Source organism: Brachyistius frenatus, unplaced genomic scaffold, assembly GCF_029030835.1.
Source record: "Brachyistius frenatus isolate BFR_SWC_R1_liver_20210118 unplaced genomic scaffold, ASM2903083v1 Contig_99, whole genome shotgun sequence".
Lineage (NCBI taxonomy): Eukaryota > Metazoa > Chordata > Actinopteri > Embiotocidae > Brachyistius > Brachyistius frenatus.
This window is the reverse complement of record NW_027210698.1, coordinates 1,448,921-1,474,392: the sequence shown is the minus strand read 5'-3', so window position 1 is coordinate 1,474,392 and position 25,472 is coordinate 1,448,921. Positions and strand designations below refer to the sequence as shown.

Sequence of the window (25,472 nt, the reverse complement as noted above, 5' to 3'; positions counted from 1 at the left end):
CCAAAACGACAACAGAAGTCGTCTTAGGGCACTTAACATAACTTAACAAGGGCGGCACAGTGGTGCAGTTGGTTAGCATTGTCGCCTCACAGCAAAAAGGTTCTGGGTTCGAATCCGGTCCTGGGCCTTTCTGTGCGGAGTTTGCATGTTCTCCCTGTGCTTGCGTGGGTTCTCTCTGGGTTCTCCGGCTTCCTCTCAACATCCAAAAACATTAGTCTCAGGTTAATTGGTGGTTCTAGAAATTGCCCTTAGGTGTGAATGGTCTTTGCTTCCGTCAGTCTCTCTGTGGCCCTGGGAGGGAGGCTGTAGCTCAGTCAGTAGACTGGGTTGCACACCAATCGGAAGGTTGGTGGTTCCCAGCTCCTCCTGCCCACATGCCTAAGCGTCCTTGAGCAAGACACTGAACCCTAAAATTGCTCCCGATGGTGTACCATCGGTATGTTGTAAGTCGCTTTGGATAGAAGTGTCAGCTAAATGAAATGTAATAATGACATATGAGGTCCTTTCAACAGAACTCTACAACATTACAGAGAGGAACCCAACAATTCTACAGTTCCCACATGAAAAAAAACAACCTTTAACAGGAAGAAATCTTCCAACAGAACCAGGCTCAGAGGTGGGCGGCCATCTGCCTCGACTGTTTGGGGTGAGGGCAGAGCAGAGAGAAAAGAACAGCACAGCCATTCATAGCTGTGTTTAGATTTTAAAAAGCTGCTCTTTTAAAAACCAAGTCTTACAGTCATATTTCTATCCATCTTTACTAGTGATTATTATAACATTTTACCCACTATAATCACTTAGACTGGGGGACATGACAACTAAAAGTCATTGTCGGGCAACTAAATGAACAGCAGGCTGCAAAAATAGCCTCACCTATCTAAACCGCTGTCTTATAGCACATACTATAAGACCAAGTGAATTTTTATACCAAATATAATAATATCCCTCAAGGCGTTCCTAAGCTATCACAATCACAATAATGGGACGGATGGATGAACAGACATCCCCAAAACATGCTTTTGGCTACATTGTCACCTTAAAAAGTATGCACACAACTAGAAAATAACCATTTTTTTTCTCCTTGACTGCACCGTAGCAAAAGCGCGGTCCAGTTCAGAAATGAAGTGAGTGAATAAAATGTTAATAACTCTGACTGAGAGCTTAAAATGTGTGCAGTAATATGAAGGATTCAAAGCAAAGCATTGCTTTGACCTGTAAGTGCTAATGTCAACACGCTACCATGCTGACAAACACAATGCTAAACTGCTGATGTTTAGTAGGTCATGTTTACCATTTTCAACATCTCAGGGTAGCTACTTTGTTAGCACATTAACATTTGTTAATCAGCACCTAAACTTTTGAAAAAGTACAATTTTGACTTGATGATGGTGACAGATGAAATCAGGCAAAGTTTGAGAGGTTTGACAATTATGTTGGTCGTGGGCCAAACTCGCACCCTTTTTCTTTGTTTGTTCCAGAGTTTGAATCTCACTGAGGGAATCTGTGTCGAAGAAAGATCTTTAAAAGTCTATTTATACATTAATATGTGTGACATCTCTGTAAAACGGCTTCAGAGTGTTCTGCAAAAGTGTGTGTGTGGCTTCGGACAAAAGGGAGCAGAGACACTTTGGTGTAGCAACCTTTATTGAGGGAGGTCTTACAACACTACCGAGGCGGTGTATCCCCAAGTAAAAATATCTTCTTTAACAACACGGGTAGAGGCTGATACACTGAGACTAATAGCACCACAGATAAAAACAACAGGTCGGCGACTTCGAGCCACTAAAGACAACAAAAAGTGGGGAACTTACAGTTGTGGGGATCTGAAAGTTGTGTGTGTGTGTGTGTGTGTGTGTGTGTGTGTGTGGCTCACGAATCCCTTTAAGTTTCTTTACGAAACCTTTAACCATGACAGATGTTTTTCTACCTCACTGATTGCGTGCAAAGGTGTGTGTGCTTGTGTGCGTGTGTGTGTGTGTGTTTGACGAAGTCGTCTCCACTGCTCTGACAAAAAAGAGCAGGTTTCTGTCATTGTCATTAAATGAACTGGTGATTCCAGCACAACTGTTTATGGAACAGTCGCTCAAGGCTACACGTAAAAATATCCACACACATTTATGCATGTAAATGATGTGCACACATACAGACACACAGAGACAGACAGAATCCCACATGTTGAGTCCAGATGTTGTGTCCTTATTAGCATCAGGTGAAGTACAGATGAGTTTTGTTTGAAATCCCTGCCTAATGCCACATACTATTTTCCCTGTCGTGTTAGTGATCTAATACAGCTTTCAAGTGATGTTGGTGTGAGTTTTTTAATGTCGGGAATATGTTATTACTTTTTTCAATGTACTTTATGAGGACTAAACTTAAAAAAACCCAATCAGGAGTCATTCTTCTGATATAAAGGCCATATAAGTTCAGCAGTATATCACCGATGAACAAGTATGTTGTCAGTTCACAGCTGTGGTTGTTCACCAGTGTTTGCACCATTGTGACAACACTTCCGACACCACTTGAAAGCGCGATAAAAACTACAAAAAGGAGTCCAAATAGGACACTAAACAGATTCATTCAAATAGCAGGAAGCTCCAGTCCTGGAGAGACAAGCAAGTGAAAGAGCCTCTTCCAACCCTCACTAGTTAGTTGACGTCAAAGCTGAGAGTGATACAAGGATGCAGAGTACCCGAGTAGAAATCAGCCCAATGCAGTTGAATACTAGAAATATGTACTGATGTGGCCATTACTGATGACTCTCCAGGCCTGAAGTGACCTGTTTTGAATTGGGACTTTTTTACCCTGAAGTTTACCTCCAAGGCAGCGATTCCTCCTGATTGACTTCTGTCACACAAGTTCTAAAATTTGATGGTGGAGGTCAGCACCTTAAGGTCTTTATGGTGTAGGGATCCCAGCAAAGAGGTTGGGATTTGTACACCGTCTGCTACTGTCTGCCTTGGAGGCTCAACTCAGGGTAAAAGAATTTCATTTTACGAAGATATTTACATTTGTCTGCCACACAATCATTTGTCGTTTTGTGACATTTCCTTTTCCTTTTTAAAAAGTACTTGAGCACAGTGTACGGTAAAAATGTGTGAAACTGAATATTCATGAAGGCACTAAAAATCAAAAGCGTGTTGGTCCTGTTGTTTGCGGCCCCGCGTTCAGGGCAGGGACACCCTGCGGGAGACGGTTTGGTGGAAGACCCCACGCAGCAGAGAGGGGTAGTCTGGGACACGGAACAGGTGACGCTGAGCGTAGGAGTTGTCGTCCTGCCGCCCCCGGCTCACCAGGGTGCGCAGGTTGGCCTCATTCACCTGGTTGCCGGCTGAGATGACGAATAGCTCAACACCGCCTTCCGCCAAATCACGGACGCGCTTCTCCAGGAGGGGCTCGGTGACACCCTGAGACCTGCCGTCAGAGAACAGCACCAGCTTCATCTTGCCTCCCGATGTGTCGCCACGGTCGCTGCGTAAACTCGCTGCCCCAACCTCTATGGCCTCCAACACGTTGGTGCCGTCATTCTGGAAGCTGGCTTCACTGATGTGGTTTGATAACAAGGTCAAATTGGTGGTCAGTGGCTGCGTTTTGTTGGCGGTCCGGCTGTACTGGCCCAGACCCACTTTGACGGTGACACCTCCCTTGTTCTGGACAGACAGGAAACGCTCGGCCAAGCGTTGGACGAAGGCTTTGCTTGTCTCGAAGTTCTTCTGGCCCACACTAGCCGAGCTGTCCATCATCATGAAAATATTGGTACTTTCAGAGAAAGTGACTGTAATACAAATGATACACACAACACTTCTGATTAAAAGCTGTTTCCAATTAATCTCTAAACAACAGACGAGAGACAGCGAGGTCAAGAAGCATTCACTCACATTTTACAAGCAGATCTAAATGCAACCTACAGAACACCTTTGCTGTGACAGATTATTTCAATTCAATCTACTAATGACAACGTGTAGAAGAGAGAGGGTAAATATCAGGAAGAACAAACCACAGTCCAACCAACAGTAACGCCATTTTGAAAAAGAATACCAGACTTACTGGGACACTTGTAGTCTGGGCATTTCTTCTCTGGAAGAGACAACAACAGGAAATAAGTCAGTTTATTTGAAGTTGAAATAAAATGTTCACCTGATGTGGTGTGCGTGCATTTACTGTGTGTCTGCAGATGTATAGCTGCGTTGTACCTTGACAGATTTTGGCTGTGAGGTTCTGCAGGAAGCTGTCTTCCAGCAGCTCTGCATAGTTCTCCCGAATGAAGGAAAAGCCCGGTTTGGGGTCGCTCTTACACACCACAGCTTCCAGCTGCTCCTGGTTGGGCTCGCGGCCGGAGTAGTCCTTCACTCCCACGCCGCCCACCTGGAGGCGAGGCAAGATATTTAAAGGTTGCAGGTACGAGAGGTACGAGAACATTGACCATGTCTCTCGACACTCACCAGGATGCCTTTACCGCAGAGGACATTGAGGGGAACCTTGTCCCTGCTAATATCAGAGCGTCCATCGGTGAGAACCAGAACAACTTTGTTGTCTTTTCTCATTTCTCTGATGGTGCTGGTCAGAGCAAAATCAAGGGCCTCGCCTGTGTACGTGGCCTCGGCCAGCCAGACCAAGTCTCTTACCTCCCTGCACACACACAGAAATTTGATCATCAAAATCAAAGGCTTTTTAAAAAAAAAAAATTGTAAGAATCATTGTGACAATAAAAAGACATGCAGTTTGAAAGAAAGCCATTTCCATGTAGTAAAAACAACCTGAAAATGCAAGAATTGATACACTTTCCATATTAATTACCCACCTTGTGGTTCCTCAAATACATTGTTTGACATTTTGGGAGATGGTAGTGTTTGCTTGGTTTCCTTGGAGTTAGATGATGCCACTGTTATGGCTGGAGCTCTGATTTGATTAGCCTAAAATAACAACCGTGGAAACAGCTTGCCACACTCTTTTCAAACTTCAACACACAAATACCTCCCAACACAGTTAGGTTTGTTTTATTTTACTTTACACACATAGTTTAACCATAGTTTTTGTGTTTTATTACAAACAAATGCGAGATACAAAGGTAGTTTGTTAGCTTTAGGTGTTCATAAGGTACTTTAGGAGAGAGAGTTTTGCTGCTTTATCCCCTCTACGGTCTTTATGCTAAGCTCAACTTTGAGCTTCCTGACCTTTGCCCCTTTCTTAATACACAAACAGGAGATTTGTGCCAATCAATTTTTATCGAATTCTCAGAGAAAGAAAATATGTAAATTCTTTAATTATAAATATGGAACATTCACAAGATACAAAACGGAAAAAAGATCATAATCATAAGCCCACCCTATAAAATGCGATTTTCACAGAGTTCAGAGAAACTTTGCACTTTCAGCTGATGATTGTGAAAAATACTTTTTGTTTCAAACTTTGCACATAAATCAGCCTGAACAGTGGAGCTCAAGCCTTCAGCTATAGGAACAAGGAGAAGAATATAATTTTGAGTGGAAGGGAGGGGAACTTTAACTTTACATTGCAAAGATTGGTTTCATCATCAGTGATAACAGAATAATTTCTGCATCGCTACAAAGTCAGAGAGCGAGCCAGAGATGAAGCACCAAAGCAGACAGGACTCTGCACGCGTGTGAACTCACTGTTTGAAAGCGTTGATGGTGGTCGTCAGTCTGACAGCTTCTTGGGCTCTCGCTCCACTGTACTGGACTACACTCACGGTGGAATGGTTCGCTGCAAACTGGAAAGAAAAACAGTGCACGGTGACGGTGTGTTTTGGTCTGTGGGTGTGTCATGTCTACGAGCATGTGTTTTCCTCCGTCAATATTCTTGCGTCCCACCCATCCGGACTAATTACATCCAAAGTGGAATTCGAGAGTCACCGGAGAGACATAAAAGCACATTCCATACCCGAAGACAATATCGTTCATTCACACTTTCTATTTTGAGGTCTGTTCTTAAGGCCAGCATTTTGTAACATCTCTGAAAAACAGTTTCGGCACCGTTTTTGGCAGGATAATAGATAAACAACACAATCCACAAAGGTCAAACATGAGCCACACCACAGAAGTCAGACAAAGGTGGATACATCTCAAATTAAAGGTTACAGGCTGTTAAAACCCAGAATAAACTTAAAGATGGGCATTACCTTGACTTGCTGATCCTTCATCAGTCTGTCGATCACCGTGACAATAAAGTCTTTGGCAAGAGCAAAGTTTGAGGCACCGATACTCTCCGAGCTGTCCACAATGAACGACAGGTCCACAGGTGCACACTTACACTCTGAAGACACAAATTCATATCATGAACATTGTGGCGGCCTCAGAGTGAAGGGAATAATCAAGCTAATGAGTACAAACTTACCACAGCAAGCTGGACCGTGGAGAACATAGGGGGAAAGAAAAAAACACAAATCAAAGTTAATCAACTGTACAGAGAAAAGGTAACACGACACAATCCGCGTAACCTGCTTTGGATTTTTGTTGCACATTTGGTGACGCAGGCGCCGAGTTGAAAAGGGCAAAAAGAACATGTGGCTTGATTGCTGGATGCGAGTGTGTAAAAAAAGTGGAGCGTTTAACTTACAGCACAGCTTCATAATGATATCCAGAATTTCACATTCCTGAAGAGAGAGGTGGAGTATACGTTACAGTGTGGAAATGCACTGCTATCACATTACACAACACCTCACAAGACCACGCCATAGACCATTTCAAGCTGCTCTCAGAGAAAAAGAAAAACATGGGGATATTTTACTGAGAAGTCAGGGGCTTTTTTGTGTTCAGGAAATTGGATGTGTGGCTTTGGACTGAACACACAGCATGTTTCAGAAGCGGCCTCGAGGGGGAATTAAGTTTGTGGTGCTTAGCCGTCTGTTCCCGCGGCTAAAATGAGGGTGAGGGTTCAGATAAAATGGGCTGATTATATGTTTTTTTTATACTCACATCAGTTCCTGGAGGTCCAGGAGGCCCAGGAGGTCCCTGAAGAGAAAAAGAAAATGAATTCAGGAAGAGAAGATACGCAGACAAAGTGATTCATCCCCCTGATAGATGTCTCTGTTTGTCTCGTTAAACAAACTGACCAAAAATGCATCTGGTCAGGCTTCAAGATGACACAGCTAGTCATGGCAGTCTTTGTATTTTAACTGGAATTAAATGGGGAGGTTTTCTTTGGAAAACCGTTACTCCTTTGACTGCAAACCAGATTCCCACAGTTGCTGAACCCACATCCACACCCACACATTTTGGGTGCACTGCTATCTTTCTGCAGCAACATTTTCATCTTCCAAAAGCTCACTGCCTCAGCGTTTAGCTTTTTGCGCTCGGCTGCAGGAAAACCATCTGTTTTGTTTTAACGGACATTAAACTCAGTTTAAGAGCATTCTTTTCTGTGACAAAGACACCAGCAGGGCTCACGTATGCACACAAGAAAACGCACACACAAGAGAGAGAGATGCAGAGACAGAGAGACAGCATTTAATTGCAGAGGAGAGAAACTGTCCTCACATGACGCAAACTTTTCGTACAAAACTATGCAGGAGACACAAGCCAGAGGAGAAGCAGAAAGGAGAAGGGGGGAGGAGGAGGAGGAGGAAGAGAAGAGACATAAAGTGGGTAAAGTGTGAATGGGTAGAATTCAGATCGATGGTACGTTTAAAGAACATGGCTTTATACTGTTCAGTGTTATATTTAGATCAAGCTGTGTTCATTTTCCCCGTGATTCAATACCACAACCTTCACTTGGCAGTTAGAGAAAAGAAAGAGGAAAAACATGTTTGTTTCAACCTACAGGGAGCCAAACTTTTTTATGTCTTAACATGCGGCTCGGTAGAGAAATATACACCGCTAACGGTTTGGTTTGTTCTTGTTTGTCCAGTTTCTTAACAGTTTGGTGGTTCTTTATTTTTCTTATTGTCAACAAAACCCATGAAAAGACATAATCTAACAATCAGCCTAATTAATACCATTGAGACAAGTTGCCTGTGTAGCCAAAATGATAAAGCACAGTGATTTCCAAACTGTGGGGTGTGTACCTCTGGTGGTACTGAAAGGCCAAACAGCTCCACTCCAACCAGTCATTCAAATTTGTTTTATTACAGAAAAAAGTTATTAAATATCACATTACAGTAATGTAAAAAAAAAAAAAAGAAGTTCATTATTTAGATTTTTTTAGAAATAAAATTGTTTGTTTTAAAATAAGCGGGATGACATCACCTCACGTCCAACATACTGTAGCAAAACGATAACGTCAGCTGGATGCAGTCGGGTGTGACGCATCCCAAATTTTATTAAGTGAAATGAATGCGGTTTTAAGATAGCTACATGGTCCAAAAACAGTACAGAGTTGCAGTGGCAACGCTGGACCTGAAAGATGACACAAACCCTTCAATGCTGAAGAGGAGCCGGGGTCAGTAGAGCCATCGGGTGGTGCCACTTCTTGCAAGAGATGTAATTGTAGCCTTGTGTTGTTGTTGTTGTTGTTGTTGTTGTTATTTAGCCTTTCTAAGGCTTTTACATGGTTATATCTGTAAACTTTATTATATGAAAAATATTGTTGGTATTAGTTGACCCTGGTCTAAAAAGTTTGGGGACCTGATCTTACCTATATATTGATATTGATATATGACTGGACACACCAGGCCAACACAGCCAGTTTTTGGGGGTGTTTTATTGTTTTTTGGAAGTAAAGTATATCTTTGTGAAGATTTTTGTCTTTAGTGTTAACACATACGAGGCTGAAGGAAGGCAGAAATCATTGAACTTGGTCTAAAATTTGACATGATTTTAGTGACTTGGTCAAATCAGACCGATGTGCATTAAAAGGTCCTTTTGGTTTATAACTTCAAACAAAGTCCGCTTTCAACTACTGTGAAAGCTGTACACACACACACACACACACACACACACACACACACACACACACACACACACACACACACACACACACACACACACACACACACACACACACACACACACACACACACACACACACGGCATTCTTACCGGGTTGCCCTCAGCCCCTCTGTGACCTTTGGCTCCTTTGGCTCCGTCAGGTCCGGACTGATTGTTCTGTGAAAAGAGAAAATTAAAGGCAATTAACAGAAAGGTCCACACTTGTCTTTTTTTTAAATAAACATCTATACATCTGTTCAAACTTCAGGATGTATAAAAGTATTATAAATACACATCAACACATACATGGTGAATGTGTGCTGTCCTGCTGAACAGCAGTCAGACTCTGGAGTAATGTGTAATAGTTTTCATGACCCACTGACAGCTTTGCATCCTCTACGTGGGGTCAACAAATGTGAAAAGCTCCCCATGACTGCAGGAGATGAACCGGCTTTGTAGCACACACATGTGCTGCCTGTCTTCTCATCTTTGAGATCACGTGGTGCCTGCAAGTTGCACATGTTACATCCACTGATCAACTGAAATCTTTTTTCCGATATCAAATACAATGAAAGTAACTGAGTGTTAGTGTTTGCTTTGGGTATGGCAGCTCTGTGCTTGCCCACTGGAATAAATAATAAATAAAACATTCCTGAAAGATTGTTTATAACTGGGCATGATCATTCCCATCATAAAAGTGGAGCATGAAAGGAAAAGCTTATTTATCTTTGAGTAAACAAGAACATAAATTAAAGGTAAAGGTAAAGTTGCCTGATCTGGGAGGAATAGAAACCCACAGAGGTGAAAACTGAATTGGTGTTATGTTCCATTATGTCTCATCAGCGAAAAATGGAAATTTACATGAACTTCATGGAGGATGTTCACAAATAAGGGCCTTTACAGCAAGAAAAGCAATGGTCCTAATATGGGACTTTACGATGCTCCCACAGGAAAGAATGATAGAAAATGTTTTCATACATGGTGTATCAACAGAATTATTGACAGTGATGGAGAGGTTTTATAATAGGAAGTGATGAAGTGTCATTACAAAAGAAATCTGACTTTTAAATTACGACTTGGAATTTATGACAATTGCTGCAATTTTGCTGCAAAAAAAACTCATAAAACTGGCTGCTACAACAATATTTGATTGCAACAATCACAGTTACAACAAAGAAAGACAATAACTGTGAAACCCTGAGGGAAATCTGGAAGCATGGACTTGAATTTTACTCCAATTATTTTCTAAGTGTACTATATCAAAAATATTTTCAATATGTTGAGTCATTCGGTTGTTCTGAAACCTATAAATGCACTTGAAATCTTAACTGAGACCAGGTCTGTCTCTCTCTGGCCAGCTATCTGACACAAAAGCACAGCTGCAGGGATAAGGAGTAGCCAAAGCCCCTACAGCTGCTGCTGCACTCTGACCCACCACTGGTCGCTGTGAGATTACGGTCCAGCCTGCAGAAGTGTGGAGAATAAAAAAAGCTTAACACTGTAATTCAATTTCAGGAAAATGAGCCAATCTTTGATTTCCTTGTTCCCACAGATACTGTTTCAGACTTTAAAGACATGTGGGCAGTTTGAGGAAGACAGCGGGCAGCTGCTGACAATTTCACATTCATGTAAAACTGCATATTGAGAGCATATAATACACCAAATGATGACGCGCTACAGTAACGGCTTTAAAAAATGGCTCGCAAACATGTGTGGATTTAAGGGTAGCAACTGTTTTAAAGTAGATATTTACTTGGGCACAATATTGAACCCTTAAAAAGGCTTATAGTGGATAGAAGAGCATTCAATCTCTTTAAAAAAAACAACTAAAACTGATAGATTATACAAGTAGCTCCGAGCCGGAGATCTGATTGGTCAACTGTACATTTGGAACGTGCTCAAATCAGCATAACAGCACATCTTGCTCATCACTAGAAATATCACTCCGCCTTCTCAATGGCAAATATATTATTGTTATTGAATTTCATATAATATGGAATATAATGTTGTTTTTACTTGTTACAGGTCGATTAAATGTGACCCAATTAACGAAATCGGGTCTGTTTTGGTCATTTTTTGTCGCTACGAGCCCCCGTACCGTAACATCACGGATAGTCGTGCACTTAAACACAAGAAACGGTGCTAATATCTTAAAAATACACGAGTCCATTGATATATTTTTTTCCGCACGAATCCTAGTCATACCCCATGTATTGCCATGGAAACGGAGATCATACTAACAAAAAGTGCACACCCTCAGTTCACAGTTAAAGCACAACGTCTAAGGTAATATTACAGATGTTGTGGCTCAAAGTATTAAAGATAACAGACAAACTTAGAAGAGTATAACTGCCCTCTGTCACAAAAGAAATCCTGATTAGTCGTCACATAAACACTTATTTAAAGACATAAAGGAGAGGCAGAGGGCAAAAGGGCACGCTGGCAAGTCACGCATCACTTTAAATCATTTCTACTCTTTGATCCGAGTTGAACACCGAATCAGACCAGCAGTTCTGCATTCCGGCTACACAGACGTCTACCTACAGCGACGGTAATGCCAACCACCTGGATTTTAACACACACGCGTCACCCTTGAAGGACACACACACACACACACACACACACACACACACACACACACACACACACACACACACACACACACACACACACACACACACACACACACACACATCTATATTTACACACAACACACGCGGTTCCAATTACTGCAAATCCTCCACGTCAAACACGGATGTAAAGAACAAGGGATATATCATTCACAGTTACACACACACATGCCCTCAGCTTGATGTGATGACATCATATTTGGTGACTCACAGCCAGATGTGACTTTTTGTCATACGTTGTTGAACTCTAAAACAGGTGGGGAAGTCAAAAAGGTCCGTCTCCACCTTTATCTTCGCTGACACGCCCCTGTCTGTAACCTCCTGTCCCCTCTGGCCAGAGAGAGTGCAGGCAACACAACACATGCCTGTACAGTGTGAACATATTTAAACAATTTAAATCCAGTTGGTCAAAAATATCACACTGAAGCCAGTGGTATTGGACATGTCTCTGGAAATGTTTGATCTCTCGTGATTTTAAGTCAAAAATTAAAACAGTTTCCTGTGTCCAAAACAGTGGACTGCTGAGTATCCTTGGAAACAAAAAAGTGACTGTACAGAGAAAAAGATATAACAAGAACAAAAAAGGATGAATGCCTCTGGGGGTCAGTGTAACATAATGAGATCATTATTTCCTTTGAGATACACAAAAAAATGGCATCTAATCATGTATTTCTAATAAAGGATGTAGTCATGGACTGACAAGTGGAACATTAGCAGTGATAAGAATATCTGGTTTTTCATTTTGGGGAATATGCTTATTGGGCTTGCTACTAGAAAGCTCGCTGAAAAGATTGGCACCTCTATCATAAATGCTATAGGCAGCAGCAGTTAGCTTAGCTCAGCATACAGAGTGGAAATGGGGGAACAGTGAGCCTGACTCAGTCCACCAAATCCACCTATCACTGCCTAAAGCTTATATACTGTACATTTTTAGTTCAGTGTACATGAACCCATTTGTAGAAATAACAAGTCCCCAATAAAAAAAACTCTGTTCTATACTTGTACGAATTAAATAAGACATAATGTTTTAAGTTAGTGAGCTTTAGAGGTGCCGGTCGGAAAGTATAAGCGGGAGCTCAACAGACATTGGTGTCAGTTTTCTCATCTAACTGTTGGTAGGAAAGTGAATTAGCAGAGGTAGCTCCTGCTGCATAACTTAATTACATTTCACTTTACAATAAGCATTAGTTTGTAGCGTAGGTTATCTCCACAGCCTTGTCAGTATCCCTGCATTGACACCAACCTGTCATGGACCCTGTTATAGTTGCCTGCTTGTCTGTTTATTTAGCAGGATTATGAAAAAAGTCATTGGTCTGATTTTCATAAAACTTGGTGGGAGGGTGTAGCACGGGCAAAGGAACAACCCGCAAAATTTTGGAGCAGATCAGAATCTCAGGGGCGGAGCCATTACGCCATTAGTCGTGGTAATGCAGTACATGTTAACATTCAGTAGATGGCAGTAAAGTTCAATTGTAACAAAAACAGACCTTTCTGGAAATACAGTGACTCAGTATGGCAACATGGTGTCCACGACATTCAGCCATTCAGCAAATAATTTCAACCTTCATCTATTTCATCTAACTTTTTCAACATTTAATCCATTACTTTTATCAACTATTTCAAATATTTGTCTATCAAGCAGTTTAGCTCAACCATTCACGCACCTTTTAGCTAACTTTTTTTGTTTGTTTCTATGGCCACTTGCTGTCTATCTTTCACACATTTAGTCCCAGTTGATTTTTTCTTTAAAAGAAATTAAAACTTCAGTTGTAGAAAATTATTTTCCGTGCTCCACAAACTTTCCATATATTCCCTGGCAACTGCAGACCCACCCTCTGGGATTACAAATGGTTTGGACTCGCAGCTCCAGAGAATATAAAAGTGGAGCTCATTACAGAACCATAATGAGGGATTGTGTGCGCTTTAGCCCATTTGTACAAATACCCTTCACTCCATCATACATTTAAACCATTTTCCAAAGTTTACCACATGTTTATATGCTGATTGAGGCATGGTGGTACTTATACTTCAGCAAGAAAACCAGATAAGAAAAAGTTAATATATACTGTATAAATCTACAAAGGTTTTGTGAAGCTCCCACAACTGTTTCCTCTAAACTGATTTGGTTACATTATGCAGCTAACGTTCAAACACACGAGACTCCATAACAACTGCAGAAAAAGAACAAGCAAACGTACATGTTTTGTTTTGGTGATTTTAAAATCAAGCTGAGGTTTATGGCTCTTACACACCGCTGTAGAAGACGTTACAGAGGTTATGAGATGTTTCCTGGAGGCTGTTGTCACTTTGCGAGGACAAGCAAAAGTTTAAGTGAATTAAACATCGTCTAATCCTCCCCTGACCTACAGCACCACAAAGCCGTGCCGAGTTGTAAACTGATCTGGCACTGTAAATTCAAAGCTTACAAAGCGTGGCTGCTTTTGTAGAACAGGGGTCAGAGCGAAGATGAGAGGGAAGGTACAAACATGCAGAAATGTTTATGTCACGAAATACTAACCTTGGAAATGCGATCATTTTTATGTAAACACGGGCAGGTTGAACCGGGGGTAAAAGTGTTAAAACCGGCACGCTCTATGGACGAACACACACATGCACAGTCGCTCACGCACACACTCGAAAAGTAGTGTAGTCCCTTTATCGTCTCTGTTCATTTCCTGGTATCCTTGACAACGGCATATACACAGCTGCATCAGCTCAAAGCGCTCTTACCCAACGACACACACACACAAAATGTGTTCAAATGTGCTCAAGAAAACTTTTCCAGCTGCAGAACAGGAGAGTGTGAGAGAAAGATGGATAGATGGAGAAAAACAGGAGTATAAAAGTATTTCCAAAAGGCAAATGTGGAAAAACTAAATGAAAGACAGAAATTTAAAGATGAATTGAACAACTATATATCACTCGAAGTGTTAAACAATGCCAATAAAAAAAATAAATATGCAAATGTGTCCATTATATAACCCATGTGACTCACATCCTGTCAGCGCTCTGCCAAGAAGGGATAGAGGACAGATAAAATGAGATCAGGAGGGAATAGAAACTCCAAAAAGGAAAAAGAGGCAGAGGCAGACTCACATCGAGGCCTGAATCTCCGGGCTCTCCGTCATCTCCTTTAGGTCCAGGAGTTCCCTTACCACCCTAAAGGTAAAAACAGCAAAGGATAAAGGTCACAGGGGAACATAAGCATGAAGATTGACTTTAACACTTCTGGCACTTAAAACAAGGTTATCCACATTCAGTGTTGATGTCTAAGTGTAAAATGCTAAATACTAATAAAGCCCATTTAATTCAGCTCAGAATAAAGTGGCCTATAGACAACCAGTTATCAGTGATTCATAATAAAACAGTGCAGAACTAAACTAACTGCATTATTTACATCAAAACCATATAAGATCTGTTGATCCCAACATCTGATCTCTAATAAAAAGTCTAATGGCCTGATTCCAAAGTTAAAACAGACATGTTAAAGATAACTTACCGGCTCACCGGAATCTCCACGGGGCCCAGGGTAACCCTAAAAAAAACACAGAAATGTTATAGATTATACACATTTACAGAACAAACTGTGTCATACATGAGATGTATTAATGACCTGAAACACCGACCTGGAAACCATGACAACCTGTTGTGCCGTTTCCTTGGACACCATCAACTCCCTGGAATTAACAAACAGAGACATTTAACAGATCCATCTGCGTACATAATTTCATGGTAGGGTTTATGATGGATGGCACACATATGTCCCCCCGCCACCCCTCCCCCTCTGTCTCCCTCACTCACCCTCTCCCCCATTGGGCCTCTGTCTCCAGGAGCTCCTTTGATTCCTCTCGGTCCTTTGGGTCCCTGGTAGAAGAAAGGAATGATAAGATTAGAAACATATGAAATGTAATATGCTCTCGTGGAAAGCAATTGGGATGTTGTCAACAGGCGCTGTGTGTGGGTGCACGCATGTGTGTTTGTGTGTGTGAACAAAAATGAAAGACTTTTAACCCGTTATTATAAAACTTCTGCCTGAAGAAACGTTCAGTACAGCTCCACAGCTGCAAGGACAAAATAAACGATCTGGCGCTGATGTAACTGAACCTAGTCTAAAAAATTTCAACAGAAATAAAGGACAACAATATAATGTGCCAAACAGATGTTATTAAGAGACATACAGGGACCTGCTGAGTGGAGAATTCACCAAGGAACTATCAGAAATCTATTAGATGTTCTGGTGAGCTGATTTATTAGATTGTGTGATACAGAGTATCTGGTTGCTTCAAAGGCTTTTTAGAGATACTTGTTTAAAGTTTCAACAGACATCTTTAGCAATAAAACCGTTTTTGGTTACAGTTGACAGTAAATTGCAAATTTTTTTTTTAAAGCATTTGTCCATCAATAAACTGTGAGTGTGTTTTGTTGGACTTACTTCTGGTCCAGGGGGGCCTTCATCTCCTCTGTAGCCAGGAGCCCCGGGTCTGCCAGGCTCGCCCTGGAAAACAACAACACCATTAATGAGATTGTTAAAACACGTCTCCAGTAAAACAGACCAAAACGTAGGAGGAAAAAAAAAAACTGCCATCGCGCTTTAACGTGAAACTTTTAAACATTCAAAACCTAAACATTTCTTTTAAAGATTTATTCATTGACTGTATGGTGTTCATATATATATATATATATATATTTTTTTTTTAGCTAAATGTTTATCTAGTAAAGCTTTGACAGTGTTTACTGTCAACAACTACAGCTCCCATCAGTCTTTGCTAGATGTTAACTGACGGTTGAAAATGTTTGCTGTGTTGCACCTAAACTGTACAATCACACCCGTCAGTGATGTGACAATCTACTCATTTAAACTGGAGTAGAGCTTTCCATCACTGCATCAAGGATAAGCATCTGTTAGGATGCTTTTCAAAATAAACATTCTGTTTAATTAATACAATTGTTTTAATTGGTCATCATTTAATAGGTTATGATGACATTGTATAAACCAAAGTCACTGCTAAGATCTGGCAACATGGCAATATCCTTTAAAACAGTAAATTAGAGCATTAATCAAGAATTAATCTGATGTTCTGATCTGATCTGTTAAAATGGATAAAAAGCACTTGTTGGTTGTGTAAACAGGAAATTTAGAGCTAATTTTACTCATCTACGATGAGATTAGAATATTTCCCAAAGACGACAAGACAATTGCTAATAGATTATAATACAATTTGGTACCCATGTAGAGTAATACTGTGTGATAAAGCTGAGGATGCAGAGTGTAAGGCGTCGGCCCAGCGTGTCAGTTAGTCCATGTTTTCTCTACTATTCAGTTTTCACTGAGGTCTGATGAGGAAACGAGGCAAAGTCAAAAACACAAAAGAGCCATTGAAAGTTCTGACATCACGGAGGTTACCGCAGCTAACGCTTGTAACGTATTATTATTATTACGCTGCCTGCTGCCTTATGAAGAAAACCATACTGAGGCTTTGGCAGGAGCTGATGGAGAGAAGAACTGAGTCAGAGGGGAAAGAGTGAGGGCTGATCTTCCCAGGAGTAACGACTGAGAGGGAGTGGGGGGAGGTAGGGAGGGAAGAATGGGCAGCGAGGCAGCCAGGTTCGCCTCTGTTTAAGCTTCTGACCGGTGTACTCCGCACTTAATGCCAAAATATAGATGCACATGCACAAGAGCTCACACGTGCACGCGCACTAGGAATTTCCCTTTTCAACTAGAAAAAAAAGGACGGAGAGAAAAGTGGGTGGTTCCTGCTGGAGTTCCTGCCGCCTCAGAACACAACAGACTAACGAACAGGGCACGTAGCTCCTGTTTGTTCCTGTTTGAATGTGAGTTTAAATCAGAGGATCTTACGGGGTCTCCGTTGGGGCCAGCTGAACCCTCTCTGCCCTGCTCTCCGCGGGGTCCTGGGTCCCCCTGTCAGGGACAAGAACAAATGGATAAAGTGACCAAAAGGTGTTCAAGACAGTAACACGAGACAAGTAAAGCAGACAATGCCAAGTTTTGAATAGTTAAATCAGTTGGAGTACATGAGGAGTGACATTATAAAAACAGTTCTACTTTCACTGAGGTCAGTACAGTTGCAGTTGATTTAGTTCATGTGCCAAACTGCATTTCCGATGAATTTGTAGGGAGGAGATGCTGAAATCAGGCGGACTCCGAGGGACTGGAGGTCTACTTTTGATCATCCCCTACCAGGTCTCCTCTTGGTCCTCTGTTTCCACGGGAACCTTGCTCCCCCTTCTCCCCAACTTGTCCCTACAAGAGATTTTCAGGAAGTTAATACAGACATCAGCAGCTGTCACACACAAACACACTCAACTTAATGTCAATATGAACTCTACTTACTCTCTCGCCACGACCTCCGTCCTGTCCAGACGGCCCCTGGAACGCACACACAATAAACACACAATGGAGAATCAGAAGGTCGAATAAAAGTCATGAACTTGATATTTCTGGAGCCATCCAGGAGCTTTATCACTTACATCATCTCCGCGTTCTCCTTTGTCCCCGTTGGCTCCGGGAGGGCCCCGGTCACCCTGTCAAAGCGCAGACAGTTAAACACAGTTCGTGATCTGTCTTCTGTCATCCTCCTGTGTTTCTCTCTGCGCTGACTTACCTGAGGTCCCAGTGATCCATAGTTTCCAGGCCTTCCTGGTTCTCCGTCCCTCCCAGGATCTCCCTGGAATAAACACACAGAGCTTTAACACATACCACCTACAGCCAATCTGAGACCTTCGTGAGCACAAGAAGTATTTACGTCTCACTTTTTCTCCTTTCGCTCCGTAAGGACCGGGGTCTCCCTTTGGTCCAAGGTCTCCCTGCATGCCCTGGAACCACACAGCACAGAGACACTTTCAGTATTTGATCACAAGCAGCTGAAGCCACGACACTTAATCTCTGAGGTCGCTGCACTTTTTAAGCTCATGCGTGTGTTTGTTTACAGTACGGCTTCATTTAAACAGTCTAACAGTAGAGAATGTAAACCGAGCCGTGATTGGGGAGCCAAGGACCTCAGTCGGCCTGCCCCGAGTGGGGGTGGGGGGTGGGAAGGGTGGGGCTCCAGATGCAGGCTGAGATGCCAGTCAGGGCTCCAACATTCCTAAACATGCAACTGTCGCTAATGGCTAATCTGTAAACAGGAGCGGCGGATCCTGGGGTGGATACGGAAGTGGCCTGTTTGAGTGTGCTAATGTGTTAAAGAGAGAAATTAAAACACTGATATAGAAAGTCACGTCATCCACACATCTGACTGACTGATGTGCCTTTGCGGTCCTTAAACTTGATGTCAAAGTCACACTGAGTTAACATCAAAAGACTAGTTTCCATCTGGTTGTAATTCAAACGGTCTGCCATTAGTGACATTAGTGTGACTATCTGATATACAACTCACGTCTGACCCGGGGGAACCTTTACAGCCGGCGAGTCCGGGGAAACCAGCTTCACCCTGATGAGGAAACCCACAGAGACACAGCATCAAACACACTTATCAAATAAACTAAATTAAGAAGCTACAGACGTACTGATTGTACTGGGCTCACCTTACGCCCATCGATTCCATCGTTTCCCCTTTGACCTTTGTCGCCCTGAGGAGGAGGAACAGAAGAGTGAGTGAACGAGAATAAAAGTGATAGAAGAAGAAATGATTAGACTTCAGAGGAGCCACCAGTAGGACAGCCTCCCTGTGACGATGAGTAACTCACCTTGAAGCCTTTGTGTCCTCTTTCACCCTGCAGAAAAAACACACACCCCAATGTTGAGTCTGGAATTTTACAGAACAGAACAAATCTTGCTAAAGAATATTTTTCTTTGTGTCTGATAGTACCTTGTCTCCTCTGATACCACGGTCTCCCTGGAAACAGAAATACACATGTAATTATTATCATCCCAGCATGCAGCATGATAAGGTCAATGATAGTGATTAGTTAACAACATAAATAAATGTACAAGACAGCACCCTCAAATGCATTACATCGGAATGATAAGAGTTTGGTTTGCACTTAATTGACTCGGTAGAGGATGAATATTTCTTAATAATATTTTTGAATGTTAGCACTGTAAAGGCTGGAGGGGGAGTGTGCAGTAATGCATGTGTGGACTGCAACTGTCAAGGAAATGAACTGAGAAATTGACTTATACTTAATATTGTGACCTAATATTTCTTTGTGAACAATATGTCAAAACAACTTACTCATTTAGCTTAAAATATGGCTATTTACAAAACGAGTTGGCCGGACTGGGGTCGTTCAGGCTTCATTAAACCCCAATGTCAGATTTAGCTCTTCTGCTAAACATCTTTAGCATCCGTTGATCCACATAAATGTCTGTGCTCTTGTCCAAATAATATCTCTGATGTTTAATGAAGTGTTTAATGCACTCTACCTTCATTCCACTGTAACCAATAGGACCAGGATCACCGGGGTTACCCTGTAACAAAGAGACAGGAATATTACATCATCTGAGTCCAGCGAGCCTGCAGGGCAGGTCCAAAGAGGTGCGTTGATTGCTGCATGTTAGTGAGGAGCGGATGATGTCAGTGGAGTACGATGAAGATGGAGGAGCACCTACCACGGCACCAACATCTCCTTTCTCTCCTGGCATCCCTGGTCTACCAGTTTCTCCCTGTAGAGAAGAGAGAGAGAAAAAAAAATTAATTCAGAAGATTTCTAGTTTTTGCACACTTCTACACTTTGGTCTTTTCTAATTTTCTGGTTATATATCCCACCTTAGAGCCAATGTCTCCATCTGGTCCTTTGGGCCCTCCAGGAGCCTGCAGACGAAATGATAAAACAGTGATGTACTTGTTAAAAAAAAAAAAAAGAAGAAAAAAAAAAAAGTACAAACAGCATTTGTGTTCACTATAAGACAAAAGAAATAAAATACTTACATTGCAGTCGAAGGAGCAGCACTGAAAAAAAGAAAAGAGAGATCTTAGAGCAGGACAGTTGTATCTATGTCTCTGTGTATTTTTGACTTCAAAGATTATTTGATTAGTTTTGTTTAAATCCAAGTTAGCGTACGTTTTCTGGTCTGATCTCAAATGATATCTGAACTTATCATCACCGCATTTCTCGTCCAGCAGGCTGGACAAAATGTCAATTATCAAAGACATAACTGCTGGGACTTTTATGGAAGAAACAAAAGTATCCGAAAAATGTTTTATTGCAGCAATATCCACTTGTTTTTCATGCAGCTTCTTGTGCGTATCTTACGTGACCCTTTCTAGCTTCCTGAGTGTTTACATGTCAGCTGAGGCCAACAGTCTCAACAACACTGAGCCAGCAACTAAGCAGGAAAAAGGTAATGACCTCAAAAACTCCGAATCTATAAACATTCGAACTGCTTCTCAGTCAGAAAAATCAGGCTAAATACTCAGCTCAACAGCCACAAAGCGTGACAACTTGTTAAGTGGAGTAATTTGGTTTATAAATATTTTTATACCATGACATTCAGCTGTTATAAATTGATATCTCGATTCCAGCTGCATCAGCAAAACTTTGCATAAACAAATGTGTTGTTAGGATGCTCAAATCCAAGCCTGCTTTGTGATACACCACTATACACACAGTTACTGTGTTCTTCTCCTTTATATTTAACTGGAGGAAGCAGATCCATCTGAAAAATAAAAAATACATACCACATCCTTTGTCTCGTTTGTCTGGAAAGAGAAGAAATAAAAAAATAAGGTTAGTTTTATATCCAAACTATTAGAGGAGAGGACAAGTAAAGTAGAGGAGAGGAGAGGAGAGGAAGAGGAGATGAGAGGAGAGGAGAGGAGAGAGGAGAGGAGAGGAGAGGAGAGGAGAGGAGAGGAGAGGAGAGGAGAGGAGACGTACGATCATGTTGATGATGGTTGAAATAGTTTCGATCTTGGTGGATCTGGTCTCGTCGGCAGCAGTGAAGTTCTGTCTGTATTTCGGGTTCGTGGCGATCAATGACAGCCTGGTGTCCTGGTGAGACACAAAATACAAACAGCTTTATCTACAAGCCTGAAACAAGAACCAACTGTATGCCTTTCTGGCCACACTAGTGTGAGTGATATAAAATATTATTTCTGTATGGGGATTTTTTTTTTTCCCATCCTCTTGGCATAATATGACATTTAGATTACTTGTGTTTTTTTGCCTGACTCTGGTCACTACACCTTAGGGTTCACGCTTTCAGCAGCAGTCCATATGAAAACACAGTAATACATGTCTTAGAGTCTTGTATGGGCTGCAGAATATCAACTATATTAGTGTGTGTGTGCATACAAACGCTTTTTGTATGAAAGTTGAAAGGAACAATTTGAATTTTAGATCTTGAGAGAAAGAAAATGTTTCTAATTGAGTAGAGTAGGGGTGCCAACCCATAGCTTTTAGGCTGTTGTGATACAAAATATGTGTGCCGAGTTATTGTTCACATAAAAGAAGCTTATTCAGCTGGTTTGGGTGGAGATTAGTTATGTTATTAAACATAAGTATATCTCGGACACTTTCACTTTGTCAAAGTAGCTCTCGGAGGAAAACAGGTTGGAGACTCCTGCTGTAGACAAAAGTCAGTGGTCACATATTCAAAGGATTTTAGAGAGCGTAGAATTGGTTTTAAGGTTGGTATTTCTTATGCAGTTTTACACAGGACTTGTCCTGTATCCTAAAACCAAGACTGATGATTTTGGCCCCTTATATAAATTCTATATTGTGATATTTTGAAATAAACCTTAAAATATCTAAAAACAGGATTTAAATGGCAACTTTCAATGTCAAAAGGAGCAGACATTAAAACATTTAAAAAAACATCTGTATTATTACCTCAACTAAAGAGCCTAGCTTGTTCGTTTATCTGTTTGTCAGTAGGATTACAAAAAAACGACTTGTCTGTTTTTTTATGAAACTTGGAGGAAGGGTGCCGCATGGTTAAATGAAGAATCCATTACAGTTTGGAGCTGATCAGAATAACTGGGTGTATCCTTAAATTACTTGTTACCTGAATTAACAATGTGAGATACGGCATTAGCCTACTAAATGCAGTACATGTTAAAATCCAGTGAATGGCAGCAAATTTCAATAGACAAAATATAGGTCATTCTAGGAATATGATGACTTTGTATTGTCATTTACACTCACAGGTACCAGTAATCCTCTGTATCCAACACTTGCTCTTGGTCAAATCATTATTGAGATTCAAAGGGGAGAACCAGGACGGGTAAAACTATAACATCGTCACAGTTAGAATAGTGGACTGTTGGCCTCGGTGGAGGTCTGTGCTCTCCGAGTTTATGAAGTCTTTAATGCTCCAACACCTCGTGGTGGTTAAGGTTTGGGTTATGGGCCGGGGAATGTATTTTAGCAATGCAAGTCCTCATCAGTACAGTGGTACGAACATGTAAAGTAAAAGGTCTGCTCTTTTATAGTGCCTTTAGGTTAGCAGTGTCTAACATGCCTAAAGATTTTGCCTCCCATTCTCTCATGGTGACAGAGCTGTCATGTAAGATTCTCATCTGTCATCAGAGTTTCAGTGTCACTCTCGAGTACTTAAGCATGAGGACAGGAGGAACCGGGGATTTAACTGCAAACCTTAAAACTAGAGGGCAACTCGCCCTATCATCTAAACCTGTGTGTGTGTGTGTGTGTGTGTGTGTGTGTGTGTGTGTGTGTGTGTGTGTGTGTGTGTGTGTGTGTGTGTGTGTGTGTGTGTGTGTGTGTGTGTGTGTGTGTGTGTGTACCTCCTGGTCAGGTGAGATGGCGACAGCGAATACTTTGACCCCGCGTTGCCTAGCTTCATTAGCGGCTTCCTGCACACCTCCACATGGCTCTTTGTACCCAGTAATAGGGTGACCATCAGTCACGACCACGATGTACTTGTTCTCAGTGTAGTGGGAACCCCTGAATGCAGAAACACACACATAAACACACACTCAGAAGTGATATTCAGATTCTGAATCAGAATCAGAATCACTTTATTGGCCAAGTAGGTTGACACACACAAGGAATTTGACTCCAGTTCTCTCTCAGCGTCCAAAACAAAACAAAACAGACAGACAGACATAAATACGTATTGTTGTTGTTAACATTTCATCTGCTGGAGTGTATGTCTGCGTGTGTTATTGTTACCCAATGAGCAGCTCAGAAAGGCCATGCTTGATGGCACAGTCGGTGTACGTGCCCTTGCCGATGTACTTGATGCCATCGATGTCTCTCTTCAGGGCCTGGCGATCGTTTCTCAAGCTGCTCAGCTGGCGCACGATGACGACGTCGTCACTGTAGTGCAGCGCTCCTGAGTTCCAGGTCAGGACGCGGTCACATCGGTGGTGCCTGGATAAGCAGAGGCGTTGAATAAACACAATGTTAATATGCAACAAAGTGCAGAGAGACAGGGCTGGGATAAAGCTAATACATTAACTCAAGTACTCAAGTACAAGTTTGAGGTAACTGTACTTAATTATTGTAATTCATTACATTTCAGAGGAAAATAGTATAAATTCCCTTGACAAAACCTGAGATGACCTAATAAATACGGATCACACTAAAGTAGTTAAAATTAAGTAATTTTATTAGAAGCACCATGACTTCATGACACACTGACATTTCACCTCAGACCACAGCCAGCAGCAGTGGTGGGTGTTTTTTGGGGTGTCCAAATGCGAGCTGTGTTGCAACCACATCCAACAGTGATGTCACAGTGTCCTAGAGTGCACCTGTGCATCACTGCAGCGCGGTGAGAAGTTAATACATTACTTAGATTTATATGTAAAGGATCTGAACACTTCTTCCATCATGTGTATTTGTGTGTGTGTGTGTACGTCTTACATGTCCTTGAGTTCATCTATGAATTGCTTGGTGAATTCTTTGATCTGGTCGATATAAAAGTTGGGAGGTTTCTGTCGGAGGGCGACACTCTCGGATGTATCCAGTACGAAGAAGAGGTCAACGGGACAATCTGCTCGTGAGGCAAACGAAACAAAGATGGCTGTCAGCAAACATTGTCCAATAAAAAACACCAAAACACCCAATGATATAAACTCTGTCTGCTCAGCAACCAGTAAATCTATGCATGCATTATCCATCCATTTAAGACAAGTTAACAACACAGGTGATACACAGGTATGACTGGAGCACTTAGATGTCTGCAGGCCGTTATGATGACACTGGATGTCATGGGGCTTATCTTCCTGATCTATCATATTCATACAGGTACACAGATGCAAAACCTCTGTCTGCACCAATAACATGACTGTCTGCAGATACACCTGTACTGTAACTGTTGCATGGCAGCATGGAGGGGGAGCAGGCCAGAGGTTGCTTCAACCGCTTTGGCATCACACATCTTACTCTACTTTACAACCCCAAACCCTACAGGCCCATTAGGACTACTAAGGGACCAAACAAGGGCCTGCTCAAGGTGGGCAGGACTCTGTCATCATCTTACTATCAGTTGTTATTTCATCTCTGCTGGTAATTTGTACAATTTCTGAGATTTCAGGAGGTATGCAAGTCAAAGGCAATGGCAATCTGCTCTTTAACAACATAACTTCAATACATTTGGCAACAGACAGACCCCTTTACATGCAGCATTAATCAAAACACCAGGTACTAGTACATTTGCGTTAAAAATGCAGCATATTTGATGCAAATTTACCCTTAAACTGGAGTCCTTGGTTCTGCGTTTGCGCTCCGGCCAGGAAAACACACAGCAGCGCAAGGAGACTTCTCAGAGTCTCCATGATTAAACTGCAAAATAAATCTTTAAAAAAAAATTAATTACGACACCCCAATCCCCAGAAATAACAAACACCGAACCTTTCCGGCCCCGAACCCGGTACCTCTAAACCGATTCGGTAAAACTGTCCAGCGCTCCGACGCAGTTTGTCCGAGGCGAGACCCAGAGCGCGCAGAGAAGGACCAGAGCGCACCGCGAGGGAGGAGGCAGGAGGAGGAGGAGTTCTTAAGCTTCCTCCGAAGAGGCTGTTAAGTGGCA

The 25,472-nt window shown here is 41.8% G+C and overlaps 1 protein-coding gene across 1 annotated transcript; it reads right to left on the bottom strand.

The window, feature by feature from the left end:
- Positions 1-1,626: 1,626 nt before the first annotated feature.
- Positions 1,627-25,399, bottom strand: col6a1 (collagen, type VI, alpha 1). The gene is made up of 35 exons (XM_069711338.1): positions 25,134-25,399; positions 24,305-24,434; positions 23,609-23,809; positions 23,221-23,380; positions 21,353-21,466; positions 21,154-21,174; positions 20,404-20,424; positions 20,242-20,286; positions 20,085-20,138; positions 19,899-19,943; positions 19,342-19,368; positions 19,220-19,246; positions 19,058-19,102; positions 18,910-18,963; positions 18,284-18,346; positions 18,136-18,198; positions 18,002-18,055; positions 17,865-17,900; positions 17,712-17,774; positions 17,370-17,432; positions 15,945-16,007; positions 15,314-15,376; positions 15,139-15,189; positions 15,012-15,047; positions 14,609-14,671; positions 8,994-9,059; positions 6,933-6,968; positions 6,574-6,610; positions 6,352-6,360; positions 6,137-6,270; positions 5,631-5,728; positions 4,440-4,626; positions 4,191-4,362; positions 4,045-4,074; positions 1,627-3,772 (listed from the first exon to the last, which is right to left on the bottom strand). The coding sequence occupies exons 1-35, from the start codon at positions 25,216-25,218 to the stop codon at positions 3,165-3,167; spliced, it is 3,024 nt and encodes a 1,007-aa protein (XP_069567439.1). The 5' UTR covers positions 25,219-25,399; the 3' UTR covers positions 1,627-3,164.
- Positions 25,400-25,472: the final 73 nt, after the last annotated feature.

Coding starts and splice junctions, on each gene's coding strand:
- col6a1 (XM_069711338.1), bottom strand. CDS start 25,218: ATGGAGACTCTGAGAAGTCTCCTTGCGCTGCTGTGTGTTTTCCTGGCC. Junction 16,008..17,369: donor CTGGCCCCAACGGAGACCCC/GTAAGATCCTCT, acceptor GTTGTTTTCCAG/GGCGAGCCTGGCAGACCCGG. Junction 4,627..5,630: donor ACCATCAACGCTTTCAAACA/GTGAGTTCACAC, acceptor GTGTGTGTGCAG/GGAGGTAAGAGACTTGGTCT.